The sequence below is a fragment of the Clytia hemisphaerica genome, unplaced genomic scaffold (assembly GCF_902728285.1).
Source record: "Clytia hemisphaerica strain Z4C2 unplaced genomic scaffold, Clytia hemisphaerica genome assembly, whole genome shotgun sequence".
Lineage (NCBI taxonomy): Eukaryota > Metazoa > Cnidaria > Hydrozoa > Leptothecata > Clytiidae > Clytia > Clytia hemisphaerica.
In genome coordinates, this window is record NW_027104090.1 from 212,893 (window position 1) to 233,825 (window position 20,933).

The 20,933-nt window shown below is 34.0% G+C and overlaps 1 protein-coding gene across 1 annotated transcript in view; it reads right to left on the reverse strand.

Moving 5' to 3' along the window:
- Nucleotides 1-19,721, reverse strand: part of LOC136812739 (transmembrane protein 107-like) — a 28,059-nt gene extending 8,338 nt beyond the window's left edge. Inside the window, exons 1-5 of the mRNA XM_067069263.1 lie at nucleotides 19,579-19,721; nucleotides 11,988-12,055; nucleotides 11,202-11,302; nucleotides 10,881-10,977; nucleotides 10,383-10,456 (exon numbers count right to left, since the gene is read on the reverse strand). Coding sequence (XP_066925364.1) covers nucleotides 10,393-10,456; nucleotides 10,881-10,977; nucleotides 11,202-11,302; nucleotides 11,988-12,055; nucleotides 19,579-19,668 — 420 coding nt within the window. The 5' untranslated portion in view covers nucleotides 19,669-19,721 and the 3' untranslated portion in view covers nucleotides 10,383-10,392. The remainder of the gene's footprint in view (nucleotides 1-10,382; nucleotides 10,457-10,880; nucleotides 10,978-11,201; nucleotides 11,303-11,987; nucleotides 12,056-19,578) is intronic.
- Nucleotides 19,722-20,933: the final 1,212 nt, after the last annotated feature.

The window sequence follows — 20,933 nt, forward strand, 5'->3', positions numbered from 1 at the left end:
TATGAATATCCACTCTTAAAAATATGCTCAACCCCCTGGATATCCTCTCTTATAAAGATGCTTACCCCTGGATATCGTATTTTTTACTTGAAAAGACACTTTACCCCCTGGATATCCGCTCCCTTGTAGATATTTAACCCCCTGGATATACACTTTTGAACGAAAATTGTTAAACCACTGGATATCCGATATCCTCAACAGGGAGGGGGCACGGACTATTTCTGGAAAGGCCCAATACTTCAGGTGTCTGTAGGCTTCTCACTTCTGGAAAAAACTAAGAACAAATCAAGAACAACCAGATTTAGATAAATAAATAAGCAAATGCATACTAGACATTTAAATTTGGACAGAGAAAAGAATAGAACATAAACCATATAAAACAAGCAAAAAATTATTGAAAAAAAAATTTATATTATCCCGTAACAATTATGGTATTATCATGTATTACATGATTTATGAACGATTCCAGCCTAGTTCAAAACCCCCTTTTTAAGCCCTTGAACATTTTGAGAACATTTATCCGGCCAGATCCGGCAAGAAAATTACGGAAAATATGACAGTAAAAACTGATTTATTGATGCAAAAAGTTAGCTTGACAAATGTTTTATTTTTCGTGCTTAAAGTCATTTTCCATAAAAGTAAATTGTCAATTGTCAAGTAATTAGTAATCTTAATAGCTTTTACGTCAAAATTTACGAAAATTACGGTGATTTTAGAAAATGATATGATGTGAAAATTGTACCGTCCTCTCGTATTCAAAAATCTATAATGAGCAGCAAATGTTGATTACTCAATTCGGAGCTCGAGTTCAGTGTTTAATTTATAAAACTGTGACCATAATTCAAAACAGTTATTGCTACTAATATGGTTATTGAATGCTCAAATCTGAGTCAAAACGTCATCAAAGACTACTTAAAAAAGGATATTTCCCAATTGGAGCTTTTCCCATGCAGTACGTAGAGCCAACTTAAAAAGGAAAAAAACGTTTCGAAATAGAAAGGAAAATAGACGTGCAGATCGTATCTCGTTTTATGCAACTGTGAAATTGTCATACTATACACGTCATTGGAAGATTTTTTTTGGCCAATATGCATAATTAAGATGAATCAATTATAACATAATTAGTCGTTGGTACCATTTTGAATTTAAGTTACAAAATTGACCAGCGGTTTTAGAGCATGGACAACAGTATATAAGGAGTCTTAAGCGATTAAACCGCAGAAACCTTCATTATCACATTTAATATAGGACTGGAGAGAGTTAGTCACTAAGAGACGAGGTGATAAAGGAAAGGACATAGAAAAACATTAGTATTATTCGCTTTCGAAAAGATATAGTTGCAAGACCTGCAGTACATTGGAAGGAAGTTGGGATAAAATTTTTGAGAAGTTGCAAGAATAAAATTCTAAAAATCTCAGAAATGTTGGTGAGTAGACATAATAATTCACTTCTTAGAAAAGGCACTCTTAATGTGGAACTTGTTTAATAGGATTTTTATCAATTTCTCTGGTTTGGGCCAGTGAATTTTTCTTCGTGATTACCTATGTGTGAAATTTCCTATGCCTGACATTCCCTTTGTAACTATTTCTAAGTTATTGGTAGCCTATGTAAGAATTGTAACCATCGCTAGCACCGGATCTGATAAAACTTTCTTTCATGGATTTTGATAGGCTTATGACCAAACAAAAATGCAAATAGTTCTAAAACAATACTTTATACTCTTTCGAATCTCGATAATTAAAGGGGTTCTTAACCAATCATTTTATTGTTTTTCTCAACACCAGAAACACGTGATAAACGCTGTCTTCAAAGAAGAGGAATGGTTACCACAAGACCAAATCGCACACGAGAAACATTACATGGGAACATTACGTAAGGGTCGTAAACAAGAGATGATGAAACAAATGGATCATAATGGAAACGAGGCCGTATGCGAACAAGAGGCTGTAGATGGCGGGAACAAGATGACAACTTTGAAAAGGGTTTTTCGCAAAAAGAAAACGCAGAAGAAAGACATGTGAGAAATTGAATCAACCAGCTGCAGAATTTGAGTTAATGCTATTGGTATCGAGGCTGCACAGGAACGAGGTTGTATGTGAAAAAGAAGTTGTGGATGGTAAGAACAAGAAGACAATTTTGGAAATTGCATTCCCTTAGAATGAAAGCAGAAAATCTAAACCATATATGTCTAAACCAACGAAAAGGATAATTTTTGAACTGTTGCCGTTGGGAATTTACAGGAACGATGCAGTGTAGATACCAGGCCTCTTGCAAAAAGAAGATTATTTCTTGCGGGAAAAAAGACCAGAGCAACATGGCGAAGTCAGAAATCAATTATGAACATTTTGAACTATCGTGAAAAGGAAGTTTTGATTGATTTCCTGTTATGTTATGCCGAAAGAACAAACTAAAACTTCATAGGTACACTCTTACTTTTGGAAACCTTAAAATAAATTCAATTAACGTTGCGTTTCTATTGGACCACCCGGTAATATCAAGCGTGAATGCAATCGATGGTTGATATGAATAAAGAAAAAAAATAACAGAAAGAAAAACACGGGGGTGGTCGTGGTCGAAACCTTATCAACAAGATAACATGTGGCTTTGAGAAAGTTTGGTTCAAAATATTGGCTTCTAGTCTACATTATTAAGTGCAAGGTTAAAATTTTTAATTAAAATTTTGGCGCCCGTGTCTCTGTAATTACTGCATTGATTCCAGAAATTAAGTAGCATGGTTGCAAGTACATTATAAGCCAACACAAAGGTTGTAAAATTTGTAATTAAATTTTCGTTTCACTTCCGTCTGCCTGCAAACAATTAATAGCTACACGTTAATTAATGTCACGAGGCCAATGTTAATTACTTTCAATTGAAACAAAAAAATTGAAACGAAACATAAAGAATAAAACATTAAAGTAGGTTTTAATCAATACTTCAGCCAGTGCAACTATATGCTGGTAGTAAACCCCTGAAACAAATCTTAAGCAATGCTGAGAGACTCCTTTAGCCCCAAGTGCCCAAACTTCAGTGATTGGTGAGCCCCAGAGAGCCAAATCCAACCATTCAAGCTTGGGTAGGGGTTTGTGCAATAAAAAAACAAAAAATACTTTGAAAGCACGGTTTATTACTAACTATTTCAAGGCTGATTGTGAGAGAGAATGTGATGTGGTTGGGGGGACTTGTAGCTCTTTGAGCTACCTTTGCCCAGTGAGGTTTGTGAGTGTGTGATTTTTGTTTATTTTTTATGTTTCTGTATCCAGCCCACTTGAACGATCTAACATAAGAGCCTTTTTTATTTTTTTGTTGACGGAGAGGATAGGAGGAGAGGAGAGGGATTAGTAGGTGTGGTTAACGTTAACGTTTAGCGATGATGAATCGTGTAGGATAGTAATAATAATAATGAATAATAAAATAATAATAAAATAATGAATAATGGATAGTGTATAACGAGTAATGAAAAATGAAAAAGGAAAAATGAAAAAATGAAAAAATGAAAGAAAGAAGAGAAGAGAAAAGAAGGATGGAAAATGAAAAAATGAAATATGAAAAATGAAAAATGAAAAATGAGAAAATAAAAAAGATAATTAGATTGTTGCTAATATTTCATATAGTGTTTTTTTATCTGGGTTTTGTCTATTTATATAATTAAAGTTATTTAGAGGGTGATGTTCTGTTAGGCGCGCCTTTTCAAACCAGTTTTTTGCTAGTTGTTTGAATCTATCTTCTAGTGATGTTATGTTTGCTTCTTTGTACATATTGGTTATTCTGGTCCATCTAGGTTTGTCTAGAATTATACGTAGAACTTGGTTTTGAATTTTTTCCAATCTGTACAATTGAGCGTTTGAGAGAGATAGGAGACAAATATGTGAATACTCAAGTCTTGATCTTAATAGACTTTTATAGAGCATAAGGAGTTTATTTTTTTTCATGTTATATTGGTTTTTAAGGGTTCTGATGAAGTTTAAGAATTGATAAGATTTATTGATCTTGTCTGTGGTGTGACTGATCAGATTGAGTTGTTTGTTGATCTTTAGACCGAGAAATTTGATTTCTGTGTCTTTTTTTAGCCTAACATTTCTTATCCAGATTGTAATTTACTGTTGCCAAATTTATGTGTTTGGTTTTTTCAAGATTAACCACCAGACCCCATTTTTCAACCACTCGAACAGAACTTCCATATATTCATCCAGTGAGGATTCGTTGACTCGTTTATATCTTTCCCAAGCTGCAAGGTCGTCAGCGAATTGGGACATTTTTATTTTTTTCTTTGTGGGTTTTGGGATGTCGGAGACAAATAGGGAGAAGAGAATAGGAGAAAGACAGGATCCTTGGGGGACTCCTGCCTTTAGATCAAAGATACATGACTCGAAGTCACAGTGTTTAATATATGCTTTCCTTTCTTTCAGATATGAGTGTAAGATAAAAGAAGGTATTGTGGAAGATCGAGTTTATATAATTTGAAGAGAAGAAGACTATGATTTACTTTATCAAAGGCCTTTTCGAAATCTACAAAAACTGCGTGCATACGTTCTCCTTTTATTTTAGATTCTTGGAAGTCGTTTATCAGTTGGAATAGGTTGTCTATAGTACTTCTTTTTGATCTAAATCCTGATTGCTCTTTGTTGAGTTTTTTGTTTTCCTCTGCCCAAAGGTAGATTCTGTCAGCTAAGATTCTCTCAAACATTTTGCCTATTGTTGGTAGTAGGCTGATTGGTCTGTGCTCTGATATTTTGTTTGTATTAGCTTTTTTTGGAATCATAGAGATTTTTGCTAGTTTTAGACAGGAAGGAAAGTAAGAGTTGTTTAACCAATCATTATAAAGAGAGGTAAGTGGTTGTATAAGAGAGGTTGATATAGTTGAAAGAAGTTTGTTCTGAATAGCGAAATGTCCTGGGGCTTTGTGAGGTTTTAGAGTTGTTAGAATTTTTTTGACTTCTTCTTCTGTTATTGGATTTTCTATTGTATGTTTTGTCAATCTAGGAATTAGATGACTAGTTTCTCTTCTATGAAATTTTGTGTTGTTAAACCAATGGTCAGCGACGTATTTATGCCTTCTATCTTTGGATTCATTTGGAGTGAAGATGTCTTTTTGTCGGTTTTTGAAAGAGTTTGTTATGTCCTGTTTGTCTTTAATCCTATTACCATTTGGTTCTATGTATGTTTTGTTGGTTGTATTTTGAGTAGGCTTTTCACCATCAAGTATGGTTTTTATGTTCTTCCATGCTTTTTTTGTTGTTTCTCTTTCGTTTAATCTCGATTTTATAAGATTGAATCTTTTTTCTTCGGTCTTTTTTATTTCATTTTTTATTTCTTTGTTTAAGGCATTTTTCTTTGTTCTGAGGAGGTACTTGTTTTTGTGTTTTCTTTGAAGATTTATTATCGATCTTCTTTCTTTGATCATTTCTCTACATTTTTTCGAAATACCAAGATTATCCTTCGGGATTAGTTTCCTTGGGATATGATGATAATATTCGTATCTAAAAGGAGCAAATTTCTTTAATTAGGGACCTAAACAATTAGCTGACATTATATAATTAAACTCATAATTATATATATAATATACCGTAGTACCACTAATTTTGCAGAAAAGGACAATTAGAATTTCTAAAACCCTGGAAATTTATCTATTCAAATAACTGTGTTTAAAAACCTGCAATTTTAATCACTAGATTAAGGGAAAGTTAAAATGTCCCTTTATCAGCAGGTATTAGTCCCAAAATTAATTTTAAGCATTTTCAAATAGTACTCAACAAATCTGTTGATGAACATTCCATATTGTAAAAAATGTATTTATATGTATTATTTTGTAGGTGTGTATTACTCATATTGGCGTTTATAAGAAAATGATGGATACATTACATAAGATATGATGAGTCACTTTCTTGGTTTTATTATGAGAGTTCTGACCTCAAATTGGAAATAGACAACAAGATAATTACAAAAATGGCCTCATGAGCCATTTCCATAAAAAGTCAACCACGATGACTTTTATGAGCCTTTGTTGCTACACTGTTTTTCTTTTTTAAGAACAATGAGGATCAAAATCGCCAAAAGATGAGAACAATTTATTTAAAGTCCATTCGCTTTAAGCCTTGGAATTGCTCAATTTCAGGCAATTTAGGGGTCAAAGTAGTAAAAAATGGGTATAAATCCTAAAATACCTCAATTTCAACCTATAAATCAGAACAGGGTAAGAACAATTTGAGGCTCAAAGTGCCAAAAAATAAGAACAGCCGAGTCTTATCAAAAATTGACTGGTTCTTATAAAAGAGGGAATTATTACAATTATACATACTATATAGATTGAACCACTTCTACACGTGTTATAAAAGAACAAAGTACTAACAACAAAAGGCTTTGAGCCCCAAAAGTCTTTACCGACCCTAAAACATGCAGTTTCTTAGGAAACTGGACCAATGCTTAAAAAAATGCTAAAAATAAGAAAAACTTTTTAAGAACGTTTTTAGATTTAAAACCTAAAAAGTTAAGAGCCCGAAAGCTTCAGAATCTTTGACGCTTGACGTGAAAGTTTTTTGACATGAAAAAAAACGTACATCTACCTAGGGTACCTACAGGTGGTATCAAGACAAAAACAAGCCTGATACAACGCACTCCTTCTCTTATAGTCTTTAAATATCATAGTCCATAAGCTGGAGCTCAACTATTTTTTGCCTTTAATGATTCTGATGGGGGAAAAGTAGTCCTATCGCAACGCCATCATTCAAATCAGAAAGGGAAGAAAGTATACGTACACATAAGTATACATTCTAACTGAATGTATCAAAGTTTTCTTTATAAGTAGAAATTTTGCGAGATCAAAATTTTGCCTTAGAAAGATTAAGATCAATCGTATGCTCGAAATAACACGTCAAATAAGGCTTATAGTTCTATATTTGTTTTTTTTCTTTGCGAAAAGATAAAATTGTGGATCTTTGGAAGTTGCGAGACTTTCAATAGCAGAATATCATTTCTATTAAGGCTATCACATGGCGCTCAGTTAAACTTCATACGCAAACCATGCGACAGATCTCTAGCAACTTTAATACTCAAAAAGTTAGATTTCAAATAGTCGATACATTCAGACATAATCTATTTTGATAGTTTAAAGCTCGAGTTAAAAACGGAGAAAATCATTTCTACTACGGCTATCACATGGTTAAACTCAGTTAAACTTCATGCGCAAACCATGCGACAGATCTCTAGCAACTTCAATGATCGAAAATTTATTTCGTGAATGACATTTCAGTTAAACTAACTTCATGTGCAAGCCATGTGACATATCTCTAAACGCTTCAATGATTGAAAATTGATTTCGAAAATTGCTTGCAGAAGAAGTGCTCAAAAACATTAAAAATCAACCCATTCATCAAACACAGAAAATCTGATCTACACATATCAGGAGGAATAGAATTCCCACTTCAAATAATTTCAACAGATTATTATTGGTAAGATTTCTTTTCAAAAGTTAGGATAGTCCTAACTTGCCCTTTTTTATAAGAAATAGTAAAAATTTTGTTGACACTCAGCTGTTCTTATTTTCTTCTTCACATGGAAGCTTAAACTATTCTTGTATCATAGGATGAAATTGAGGCACTTTGAACTATGACCCTTACTTTTTGCGAAGCGAATGTACATGAGCGAAGCAGTTTTGCTATCGTGTGTGCGTACCTTTAACTATCCATTCCTTTCAACTCTCTATAAGGCAGGAGATGGGAAAAACGTTTCGAATCTCCGAGTTGCGCGATACCAAAATATAAAGGAGATAAAATACAAAGGATATTCAGCGAAATGGTAACTCAAATTACCTCTGTCATATCAAATTTGACGTATACGTCAGAATGATACGAAGAACGAGTAAACCCTCCGTAACCCGTGACGCCAATATTTAGGAGATAACAAACATTAAGAACATCCCGGGAAATGATAAAACAAATTACCTCCGTTATAGTAATTTGATATTATTTGAATTTATTGCAAAGCGAAAGTGATGCCATTATGCTTTTTCAAAAATCAAAACAAACATGGAAGGTTGTTGCTATTCTCTTTTACTTTGTTGTCTTTGGTGTTCTTGTTCTTAATGAGTTGAATTGGATCAAGATTTTTGTATGATTGTCACAAGAAAAATGGCTTATGTTGTAGTGTACTTATCATTCTTTCCTGAATCGAATGTTTTGTTTCCATTTTGACGGTTGGAATGAGAGATGCCAATTTCTTGCAAAAAAAGGACAATTTTGTAATTTTCACTGACTTAGGTTAGTTTTCACTCAACCTTTGATCAAAATCTTCTTCTTCTGCAATATTGACTTAACTGAATTAGAAAAAGGTGAACCAGGAGAACCAAGAAGAACGGAGGTGAACTCATCTGGTAAACTTGCTGAATCGCGCGAGGTGAACCCAGAACCCAGATTCTGCACAACTTCTTACAGTACTTTGAAATTTTCTTTGTGCATTTTGAACGTGGAAAACCTTTGTTGTCAACACACTTTTGACAAGCCTTTAAAACATGGAAAATTTTTTGTTGTCAACTATAAAAATTCTCCTCCACATTTATCTGTTTTAATGTGAAAAACTTTTGTTGCTTATTATATGAGAGTTAATTCATTTAATCTTTACAGCTCACCCTAATAGAGACTTATACGCATACATAGTTTTGCGTTCTCATAAACCACATGTACCGTGAGATTGGGTAACTTGCATCAGTGGAGGCTTAACATGCATAGCCCTCAAATGAATGATCTGAACTGGTCTTTAAAATACAACTACGCAGCTCCGCTCACGCATCTTTACTCTACAATTTTTGTTTTGATTTAACTTTGTATTTTAATGACCAGCCAGGTCTTTCATTTGAGGGCTATGCATGTTATCCTCCACTGATGCATGCAAGCAAGTTACCCAATCTAACGGTAGTTAATTCCCGTGATAAACAATGATGAATAATGAATCTGTGTGGTACAGTCACTTTCTGTTGGGGTTATGGATAGCGATGTGTGATATGTCGTTCTTTGATACAGTAAGTTGGTCTAATGTCGAAATCCGTCTTCAGAGATAGGAACAATAGAAACTGAGGAAGGTCAGAATCGCTGATTGACTTTGATTAGCGCGATGAGAGGAAAAATCTTTAGTCTATCAGTGATTTCGACCTTCTTATTATATATTCCTATCCATAAAGAAGGATGTCGAAATTAGAAGACGGATGTCGACATTAGACCAACTTACGGTAGTTAGGGTTTGTCGTTCTTCATTTTGTTGCTTTTTAATAGTTATTTTTCTTTCTTTTTTAGATGGTCTGGAAACATTAGATTAAAAAGTCTCTTTTCTCATTTTTGTTGGCATTCTTTTTCAAATGTGGAAACTTCTGTCTTGAACTTGGTATTTGTGTTTTAAATGTGGAAAGCTTTTTTTGTCAATTTGGAAATTTTCTTCCACGTTTGACGTCTAATATGGAAAACTTTCGTTGGCAACTTGAAGTTTTCTTCAACTTTGGGCATTCTTTTAGATTACAAAAATGTTTCCCATAAGATATTCTTCCCTCCTTGCAATCTGTTGGAAATTATGAATTTGGAATTGCTTTGTCCTGTTTTGTTTCTTTTTTTTTAACATTATTAGTTATATTACTGTATGATAATGCAAAATGACTTTTTTGAAATTATGAAATTTTCCTTGGTTCATTTTATGATATCCTCCTTTTTGTAAAGGTGAAGTGTGATGCTACAGATCAAATCTGTGTTTTGACTGGACTCACCAACCTTTATAATTATAAGGGTACAGTTTGTTTTTATTTTCTAAGTTCAAAATGCCCTGAGTGTGTTTAGTGTTTTCATCTTCTTATATTGTTGTTTCTTTAAACTTTTTTGCTATTTATTCTAGAAAATGAAAAATAGAACGGTTGAAGCTTCATTTTTCTCAACGAGAGATAATCTACAGATGTCATTTTTACAGAGAGGGACTATAAAAAATTTGCAAATGATAGGATATTCGGAAAGACTGCAGCAAATGTAGAGGAAAACTGCACAAATGCCGCGTCGTTGAAATGTTTTGCTTGCAACTTGCGAATCGAGGAGGCTCTGGAACGCTTCGCAACTTTTATACATATACGGCTTGTTTCAGTCATTCCAGACAAAGCTTGTTTTTTTTTATTGTATAATTAACAATAGCTTGAAAGGGCTCCTTCAGACTACACGATATAACAACATTAGTTTGCAAGCCGTAATGTACGAAATATAATACAATTTGTGTTCTATTTTAAACAGGAATTTTTTTTCAGTGAACAATCCCCCTATTATTGTTGGCATATTGCAAATGAAGCTAGCAATATATTGCGTCCACCTTCACAAAAATCTGTGAACAAAGCAAACTGGAAATTCTTTAAGTGTAAACCATACCTTGATATGATCACCTTCTTTTGCCCAACCCATATAACATCAATGCAACCAATTCAAAAAATGCTGGTGTTGCACTGAAAATTAGATAAAATTCATTATATAATGGAAAACAAAATTATGAAACTCATAACTTAGTCTTACCCATGATATAGTAGTTTAAATATTGGGTCTTTGTGTGCAAGTGTTGGAAGTTTTATTTTGAAATTGAGCAAAAGCTTTTCAATAAAAGTGTTCTATACCCTTTAAATTTTTTGGAATGGCAAAACTCGAAAGGAAATTAATTCAAAGGTTGATTGAAGATGCCACTGATTGAGAAAGAATAAATCATGCAATTTATAGAGAGGAAAGTTGTCTATTTATTTTCTTAGATGACCAAAAATTGTCCCCGTGTGTCACAAGCTTTATCATTTCTGTTGGACGCCAGTATCTGGCACCATCATAAAGCTGATAATACACTTGGAGCGAGGCTAAGACAACCAGGACAAGTTAGTGCAATACCTGCAAAATCCAAAGATATACCAATAGCTTTGACATTCCCATGAATCCAATACAAACATTGCTAATAGTATGGAAGCCACTACATGGGCAAGTGTAGCTAAATTCAAGGGTAAAAGTTAAGAGTTAAGAAAAATGTAGACGCAATAACTGTCTAAAGTACTTCTGGCATAATTTAATAACTGTAATAGCCCTAAATCTATATAGTTATGCTTTTTTTCTAAGCAATAACCTAGATATTATATCATTACAGGCTTATCTATTAGAGGTTTCTTTTTTAGGCAAAATTGAAACATAAGAATTAGAAATTTAAGAAAAGGATACATATGAGAGCAATGCTTGTAACAAACATTGATATTCCCAAAAGAAATCCAATCATTTCGATTGCAATCAATGCTATAGCAAGCGAAAATCCAATGGTCAATCTATAATGAAGATAAATCAAAGAAATAAGTCTTACTCTAAAATTCTGTAAAAGATTCGTCTGCATTTTAATTGTGGTTAATGTGATTTTAAAAAAGATGATCATTTTAAAATTCAGAATCATAAAATTGAGCTCGAGATGTCAATATTAAATGAACTAGAACTAACACTAACCTAAAGTTTTAACCTCATTTTGGTGTAAAGTTTATCACATCACATGGCTCAAAAATCAAATTTATTGAAATCCAATCCACACTGTATTGCACAAAATGTCAGTTAAACCCAAATATTTTCACTCAAATGAAACTGAGAACACATTAGAAAAGAGGGATATTCGAAAAGAAATTTTTGTCATTACAAGCGATTAGAAGTACAAAATGGAACGTTCCAGAGCGTCCTTGATCTTTCCCAAACGTTTCAGAACGTTCAGGAACGTTTCAGAACATTCAAAAACATTTAAAAACATTCAGGAACGCTTAAGAACGTTCAGGAACGCTCTCAAACAATCATATACGTCAATTGGAACGTTCTACAACGTCCTTAAAAAACGTTCTAAGACATTCTTAAACTAGTAAATAAAAGGGGATAGTCAGGAACGTTCCGGAATGTTCAAGAACATTCGTTGTACTGGAACGTTCCATTTTACTTGTATTTAAAATTGAAAATGCAAATAAAAATTGAACAAACCTTTCTTTAAAAGTTTCAAAATCTGTTTGACTGTATCCTGTAGGAAGACAAGAATTCACTGTTGCATTCTATAAAGAGAAAGAAAATAATTTGAAAAATTAAATTTTGCTAATCTAAAGAGTTCTATATTGTGTTAAGTAGTAAAATAGCAAGAATTATAACCCTTGTTATTGATTTTTTTTTCTACAGCTGGCATGGTATGTTGCCAGATTACTGAGTATCAGATGGCCTCTGAGATGTGGCAAAATCTCAAGTATTGCTTTTTAAATTTCTCTTTTTCTTTGTCAACTCAAGACCAAACATTTGCAATTTGCAAATTTTTAAAGCCAAATAAAAAGCCTACTGCTAATGTTGTGTTATAATTGATTTTATGAATGTACCAGCATTTAGGGTGTCCATATCTCTTTTATTAGCTAAGACTATAAGGCTTCCTTCCTTTTTTATTTTGCCGATCGTAATTTGTATCTTCTTATTAAGTTAAATCATAGCTTCAGCCAGGTTTCTAGGTCCCCCAACAAAGTAAGGTCCCCCCAATAATTTAGCTCCCCCAAAAAAATTGCCTTGTGCTTGGTCCCCTTAAACAATTGGGGAAAAAACAAAAACCTTGTTCTCCCGCCCCTGTAGAGAAGTCAATAAAAAATATATGCGAGTACAGTACTGATAATATAAATGAAGACTCAATTTTACTTGTATTAATGATGAATGATTAATGCCATGCAAAGTAATGTTCGATAAAAATCAAGAAAACAAAAATTTGACGATAGTCGAAAAGCTTTTACAATAAATTGAACAAATTTTTGTTTTCTTGATTTTTATCGAACACTTGTATTAATATTTATGTTTACAAATCTTTTGCTTTTTATATTTGATTTAATAGTAAGATAAGAGATCTTTTGAAATTAGCTGAACAGCCCCCAGAGTCTCAGTCAGATCATCTAGGTCCCCCCAAAAAATCTAGGTCCCCCCAAATATTTTGGTAATTTTAGCCCCCAGGCTCTTTAAAGGCCAAAATATTTCTTAGCCCCCCCCCCAAAAAAAAAAATAAGGTGGGGCTGATGCTATGTAAATGGTAAATAAATAGTTACACAAAAAACTTATGTATATTTCTAATTGGGAAATGAACAGAAACGCTTTAGCATAGATACATAAAAATGTTAGAAGGGTTCACAAAAAAGGAATATTTGATTCTGTTTGGTTTGACGTCAACAAAAGTTGCTTGACTTTCTGTAGTCACTATTTAAAAAGCGTGTCAGAATTACATAAGGCATGTCGACATTAGACAAACTTACAGTAACACATTTTCGCATAATTTGCAAAACAGATGTGCACACATTATTTTGATGCTCTCCACTGTTTGGTCTCTTTAGGTTAACAAACCCGTTTTTGCCTGTGTTTCCTTAGGGAAAGTTGGTTTTTGAGCTTTTCTTAAAAGTTCTATCAATCAAAAAATTCCCTCAAATTTTGGTAATGTTCTTTCTATTCATGATAATATATTATACCGCCCTGAAATTCTTTTGCCCAAAAAAAAGATCCCTATCAAAGTTAGCAGCTTAAAACAGCTTAAAACCCAATTTCCCTAACACCTCGCAGGCATACACTTTTTAACACGTTTACTTCCCAAACAATTTTATACACAACAGTGGAGCGCACATTTTCCCAGGCCATTTCTGAGAAGTTTGAATACTGGCTAAGTGATTCAATAAATGGTTTAACTATTTGAGAATATACCACATTAATGATTTAATACCCTTTGTTTGCATATGCAATTTGCATAAGATTTCACTTCCTAGACTAAAAGATTCTCCTATGTGCTACAACTTTTCTGTTGTTTTTTTTCGGCTATTTTTCCCGAGCGAGGTACCGTCAACTGCTCGAACTTGGGACGATTGGTCGAAACATGGGACTGTTGATTATCTGGCCTGTATTTTCACTTACTTTTAAATCTCTTTGACAACAAATTTGTTTTGATAACTTCACCAAGTTTATCAATCATAATCTCTTCATAACAATGTCACGATAACTTTGACTGATAGTGCGCCCTTTTTAACTTTTTTGTTTTCATTCAAAATGACAGATGCCGGACACCGATCGGAGAATAAGAGAATGTCCGCTGCCTAACCGCCTAACACCCGATGGGATTAACAAATAGCGAGAGTGTAATTTGCTGCGCGAGTAACGTCAAACGCTCCATCGTCTTGCCACTAATTTGTTCCACTACAGATTTTTTTCATATTTGGATTTAAAAGCCTACTCGGCTGTACTCGGTGCGAAAGAGAAATTGTGTATTTTTTAATACACCGTTTATTAACTCAAATTAAATGACTTTGGAGGGTTGGTGAAATGGTGGCCCAATTGCCGTCCCATGTTTTGTCAGATAGTCCCAATTTAGAGCAGTTGATGGTAAAACTTACATGCATAATATGCATTATATTTTAAAAAGTGTAATCTTGTAGAAGAAAGATTAAATTAGCTTTTTTTGAAAACTAGAAATAACCAAATTCGAAAACAAGCACTTCAAAAAACCATAACATTAGACATAAACTGAAAAACCACTCACGAAGGTACAAAAATAATCCTTATTCGGCGAAGGTAAATTATTCTCCTGGGAATAGAACCGCCAAACGATCAAATCAAAACAATAATCTGCTGCTGAACCCGCTAAATGTGTGACATCATAATTACAGCTCAATAGCGATTGCCATTTGAAAAATGGTGGTCAAGGTAGTCGGTGGTGCCACAAATTCCGAGTCGCCATTTTTTCACCTTTATGTCTAATAAATGGTTTATCTTTTCATTGAAGGTAGGTAATGGGATGGGTTTTTTTTCTTTGTTTTCTCTGATAAATTCTGAGTATTTAAAAAATGAATGAACAAGTTTGGAGTTGTTAAGGATAAGTTATGATGGATGGAATGTTCTAATTTTGATTTTCGACTTGTTCTATCCACACAAAAAATCCCGACAAGTGCGCACCCTATTACTGCTTTCAGTTTGCATGTTTTGAAAGTTTGATGTGTGTACTCCGTCTTGGTGGAATTCTTTAATGGCATGAAAACAGAATATGCTATGTCTAAAAGAACAAATTTCTAAAAGTCTTTTTTTTGTTGTTGTGTAAATATTTCTTTTTGGATTATAAAATTCCATCTTATTGTTCTAAACGATTATAACATTTCTTTAAAAGATGCTTTGTTGTCTTTTTAATCTGATGGTGTTGCCCCTCTAAATGATAAGGGTCACATCCACATTGATGACAAAAAGAAAGCAGACATACTGAACCATCAATTCTCCAGTGTTTTTTCTAAACCAGGACGCATCCCTCCACTCGTTGGTCAACGTTGCATAACTATGCCAGACATAACTATCAATATAGCAGGAGTCTAGAAACTTTTGAAAAATCTCAACCCAAACAAAGCATCTGGTCCAGACAATGTCTCCTCTAAATTCCTAAAGGAGCTTGGCACCTGGACTAACATTGGTAATGCAGGCATCCATGCTGCAGTCAATGACTCCAAAGGACTGGCGTCATGCCTTGGTTGCCCCAGTCTTCAAACCAGGGAAAACAGACCCAGCCAAAGCTGAAAACTACAGGCCTATAAGCTTAACATCAGTATCATGGAAGATATTTGAGCATATTCTTCACAGTAATATCATCTCCCACCTTGATAAAAACAACATACTAACTGATACGCAACATGGCTTTCGGAAAAATCGTTCATGTGAATCTCAGCTTTTACTCACCATTAATGACCTTGCAAAATCGCTTAATGAGGGAAGTCAAATCGATTCCATCTTGCTTGGTTTTTCCAAAGCATTTGACAAGGTAGACCATGACAAACTGTGCATTAAGCTTGATCACTACGGAATAAGAGGTAATACTCTCTTCTGGATTAGAAATTACCTTGCAAACAGAACGCAAACTGTAGTTGTTAACAGCAAGAGCTCAGACAAAGCCATGGTATTATCTGGTGTTCCCCAAGGGACAGTATTGGGACCACTACTATTTCTAGTATACATAAATGATCTACCATTGTGTGTGAACTCTCAAATTCGTCTTTTTGCAGATGATGCTCTATTATACAGAAAAATTGAATCAGTCAATGACGCTTATCAACTTCAACAATATCTAAATAATCTGATTGAGTGGGAAAAGCATTGGTCCATGGAATTCAATCCAGACAAATGCAAGGTCCTCAGAGTCACCAATAAGCGCAAGATCATCCTATCTGACTATTCCATGCATAACCAGATCCTTGAGCTTGTTGACTCAGCAAAATACCTCGGCGTATTTATACACAAAAAGTTATCTTGGAATACCCATGTCAACTACACCTTGAATAAAGCCAACCAAATCAGATGCTTCCTTCAGCGTAACCTACGTACATGTAACCAAGTAATCAAGCTCCAAGCTTATCGTACCTATTATGTGAGGCCGATTCTTGAATACGCATCAGTTGTCTGGGATCCTCATACTTCAGCAAACATCAACCAATTAGAAATATTCCAACGCAAGGCATCCAGATTTATATGTAATGATTGGAGATATTCCAGTAGTCCAACCACCATGATTCGTAATCTTAACCTTAAGACCCTCCAGCAAAGACGGCTTGAAACTAAACTGAACTACATGCATAAGATTCTACACGGTCGAATTGCTTGTTTATCTTCTCTTGTATGTCGTGCTCGTACCGCTAACGTAAAAATGATGCCAATCAATAAATGCACGAATCCAGCCGTATGAATACAGCTATGTCCCCTCAACAATTAGGTTGTGGAATGCCTTACCATACAGTATCGTCAATGAAGAAGACCCTGATAAATTTAGCCTTGGCATTTCAAACTACGAATTTTAACTTGTGGAATTTTTTTATTTCTTTTAGATTTTTACTTTTTTCTATCCTCTGAGCTAGTCCTTTTTGTCTCTTCCGATTTTACTCTTCGTGCCTTGTGTCCCCATGCTTTGTCTTCTGTTTGAACAATTTTTGTGCCGTGTTTTCTTTTTTTACTTAGCACTGCTGGCCTCGTCACCATCGTGGAATCATCGACATGGATAATTTTAATATTTCAACTTAATATTTTTATCTTAATATTTTATTATTTTGATATGAAAATATTTATTTTAATAGTTTTTAATTTCCAAATTAGAAATATTTTTCCTATAATTCCTACAATTTTCTACTTAGCTTGGCATGTCATCGTCTCGTCCCAGCTCACTCTTACACTTTGATATTTGAGTCTACACCTACTTTTGTGCTTTCCACATTTACCAGCGTCTTAGAACATCTTGCGCTAATGTTTTTAACTTTTTATTTTATTTTATCCTTTATGTTTAAAATCACGAAAATGTACGTTATGTATTATGTGATAATTCAATAGAACTAGAACTAGAACTAAAACTAGAACTAATCTTTGTGTAAACTTGCATATGTTTTGCATACTTTCCAACTAAAGTCTGTTCACGATAAGTGTGCACTCTTTTTTCTTTCACCTATAACTTTTGAAGGAATTCTTCAATCTTTATAAATTTGGTATCGTTGGAGAGATATTTGTGAGTGGAACAATTTGAAATAAAAAAGTGTTTAAAAAAATTCTAAAAATGAACATGAAAATGAAGAAGAAAAAAATGAAGATCTTGTAGAAAAGTGCTATAACTTTCATTTTCACTGGAGAGATTTTTTGATCTTAGGAGATCATCACTGTGAAAAAATTTTACTAAAATATTTATTCAATAAAAAGTTATGATACAAAGTTGATAAGTGATTGACCCCAAAAAACAGCAAAAAACAGCAGAAAACACCGTTTTTAGACGTCAATCAGCTTATAACTTTGCTTTATATCTTTTGACTGAATGATTATTTTTGAGAAATTTTTTCACAGTGATAATGTTCGATAATCAAGGAGCCACTTCAGTGAAAGTCATATCACCTTTCTACAAGATCTTCATTTTTTTCTTTCTTTATTTTCATCTTCATTTTTATAATTTTTTTAAAGATTTTTTAATTTCAAATTGTTCCACTCACTAACATCTTTCCAATGATACCAAATTTATAAAAATTGAAGAATTCCTTCAAAAGTTATAGGTAAATGAAAAAAGAGTGCACACTTATCGTGAATAGACTTTAAACCCAACCACAGCTTTTTCGTTCCTCTATTTTTGCATACAATTCAAGACAAGATGGTTAGCAACTCCAGAAGATTTTTCAAGTTGTAATTTTTTTTTCAAAATCTATCCTATCTTGTAGAGCTTTGAAAAAGAAAGAAAATGAGGGGTCATAGGCCTCCAGAGGATTAGTGGTTGTAAAGATATTCAAATTTTAGTGTCAAAAATTTGACTAAAAATGTCCAAAAAAAGGTTAGGAAAATAGCTTGGAAAAATTTGAAAAATGTGTCAAAAAAGAAAAAAAAGAAATTTTCCAGTCATGCTTCTTAAATTTTGCATATCTCTTTTTCTAGTGTAGCTAGAGACCTCAAATTTGGAGGGAGAATTCTTTGATGGTGTTAAAATATTATTATATAAAAATATTTGTAAAATATTTAGTATATTTATCAAAATAACGAAAGATATATCTTTTTTGAAAAAAGAAGACTTTGCATTGTTTTATTTTTGTTTTTGAAGAAAATAGCTTGGAAAAGGTTGAAATGAGTCAAAAAAGGTGGTAGGACCCATTTTCAAGGGGCCTCTGGAAATGGAGGAACAAAAACTTATGAGTAAAGAATAAGTTTTTCGAAAGGAGAAACCCCCAAATGAAAAGAAAAATCCATTTCGGCAGAAATAAAAACTTTTTTTTGGGACATTCCCATGCTAAAAAAGCAAAAAAGTTAAAAAAACTACATGAAAATGAAAGAACTAGAATTAGCGATTGTGATTTTTGAATTCCTCACCCTTTTTCTGATAAACATATAAAGTTTCAGCCTCCAAATACATTTTCCTCTGTTTCCAGACACATTTGTTCTTCGATCGTTGCAAATTTTTGTTCTCCCGTCGGCAAACAATTTTCAAAATGTTGCAAAACGTTCGGCATTTTACCAATTTGCCATCTAGCCCGTGTCCACAGTGTTATATACCGCTGGAAAGCTAAGGCGGTCATCGAAAAATTGTTCTATTCGCGTCACCCGCCCGCATCAAATTTTCCGCTGATTTTCCGGTGCGGAGATGCGGAAAAAAATCTGGGAAAAGCAATTTGTTCTTATAAAGTATAGCTTTTTTCTCAATTTCTCTGACGACCATTGAAAAATTGTTTTGCTCGCGTTACCACCCGCCCCTGAGTTACTGGCGTGATTAAAAAAAACCCGGGAATGTTTTTGACCGCCCGTCCGCCCGCATGCATTTTTAACACCCGTTGCGACGCGAACAGAGCATTTTTTCGATGACCGCCTAAGACCACGGGCTTTCATTTAGTAAAAACCGGAACGCTTTAGCATACATAGAAAAAAAGTTCTAAGGGTTCAAAGTTCACGGAAAAATGAAACATTTGGTTTGACGTCAACGAAAGTTGCATGACTTCTGGAGTCGCTATCAGATGGTGGATGGAAAGGCGAAAAGGTCTATGCAAGTTACTTCACGGTATCACATAAAAACTAACTTTAATGAACTTACCACAGACCACAACACTGTCACAAGTATGACAAAGTGAGAAATCAGAGCCAAAAATCTGACTGGAACAAATCTACCAACATTCAATGACATCTTCTTCCTTTTCGAAAAAAATTGCTGGGAGCTGAACTGATTTCCCGCGCAATTATTTTATTATTGATTCTACTTACCTAATAATTACATCCTTTTTTTCTTAACAGCAGAGACCGCGTGAAGAACGAGTTTAAGACAGAACAGAAAAGTTTTGAACGCGTTATGTGCCACTATTAAGCGTAACATTTGGCGTTAAATGTGGGCGGGACACGGTGGTATTCGAGAAGGCAACGTCATGAAAATGACGAAACAAACTGGCAATCTCCATTAAGCCGACCTCGACCTCGACCCTGACCCTTGAAAGGCCGACCCTCGACCCTTGGAAAAAAGGCGACCCTCGACCAAAATACAATAATAAGCCGACCCTGGGTAAAAAAATGCTTTAGCGACTTTTATAAGATTTTTTTTGGATGAATATTCCAAAAACTGATCATTAGAACACTTAAAGAATACTTCAAGAATAGTCGTCGGTGGGGGGGGGAGGAGGATGAGAATATTCTTCACAAGACCCCCCCCCGCCCAGGGGCATCATATTATTGACCAACACAACATGTATAATCAGCCTCGTATCCATATATCCCAGACTTAATATTTACGTTTTACGTTGATGCTAGCCAGGAAACCCTCAGCCCTCGCGAGCCAGCGAAGCTGGCGAGGGCCGGGTATCACCCAAAGTCGGTTGCTGGCAAAAAAGTGCTGCACAAGCTGATTGGTTAAAATAGAGACCGAGTTTGTACTAAAACAATAGCAAACTAAAAACAAGTTTTACAATCGGGATATCACGAAAGACCGAGTCGTGTTCTTTTTCTCTAAAGCCTTATTGATTGCTATCATATGTTTTTTCTTTTAAACAAGTGTGGCCATAATCATCGTATTGAATTGCAAAATAATATATGCAGCTTTTCTGTTTTCATCTGTAAAAGTTAAAAACCCATTGTTATTTGTTTTAAATAATACTTTTTCTTTAGAACACCCTGATTGATTTTATATACAAGAACATTCTGCTTATTTTGGATGTTTTTAATTTGTTTCTTAGGATTTAAGACATTAAGCGACTTGAACTTTTCAGAAATCAAACAAGTCTTCTCAATACGTTTTTTTTAATTCTAAAGTGAAAGCGCCGTCGGTTTGAAAGTCACTAAAGGTATTACATGGTAAGAAAAAACTGCCACTTACATTTGCCTATAAAAAAAGTTAATAACTTCGCTATTCTTCATGCTTGAATAACTTCTAACTTAACTTCGTTCGCTTTTTAAATTTCTCTA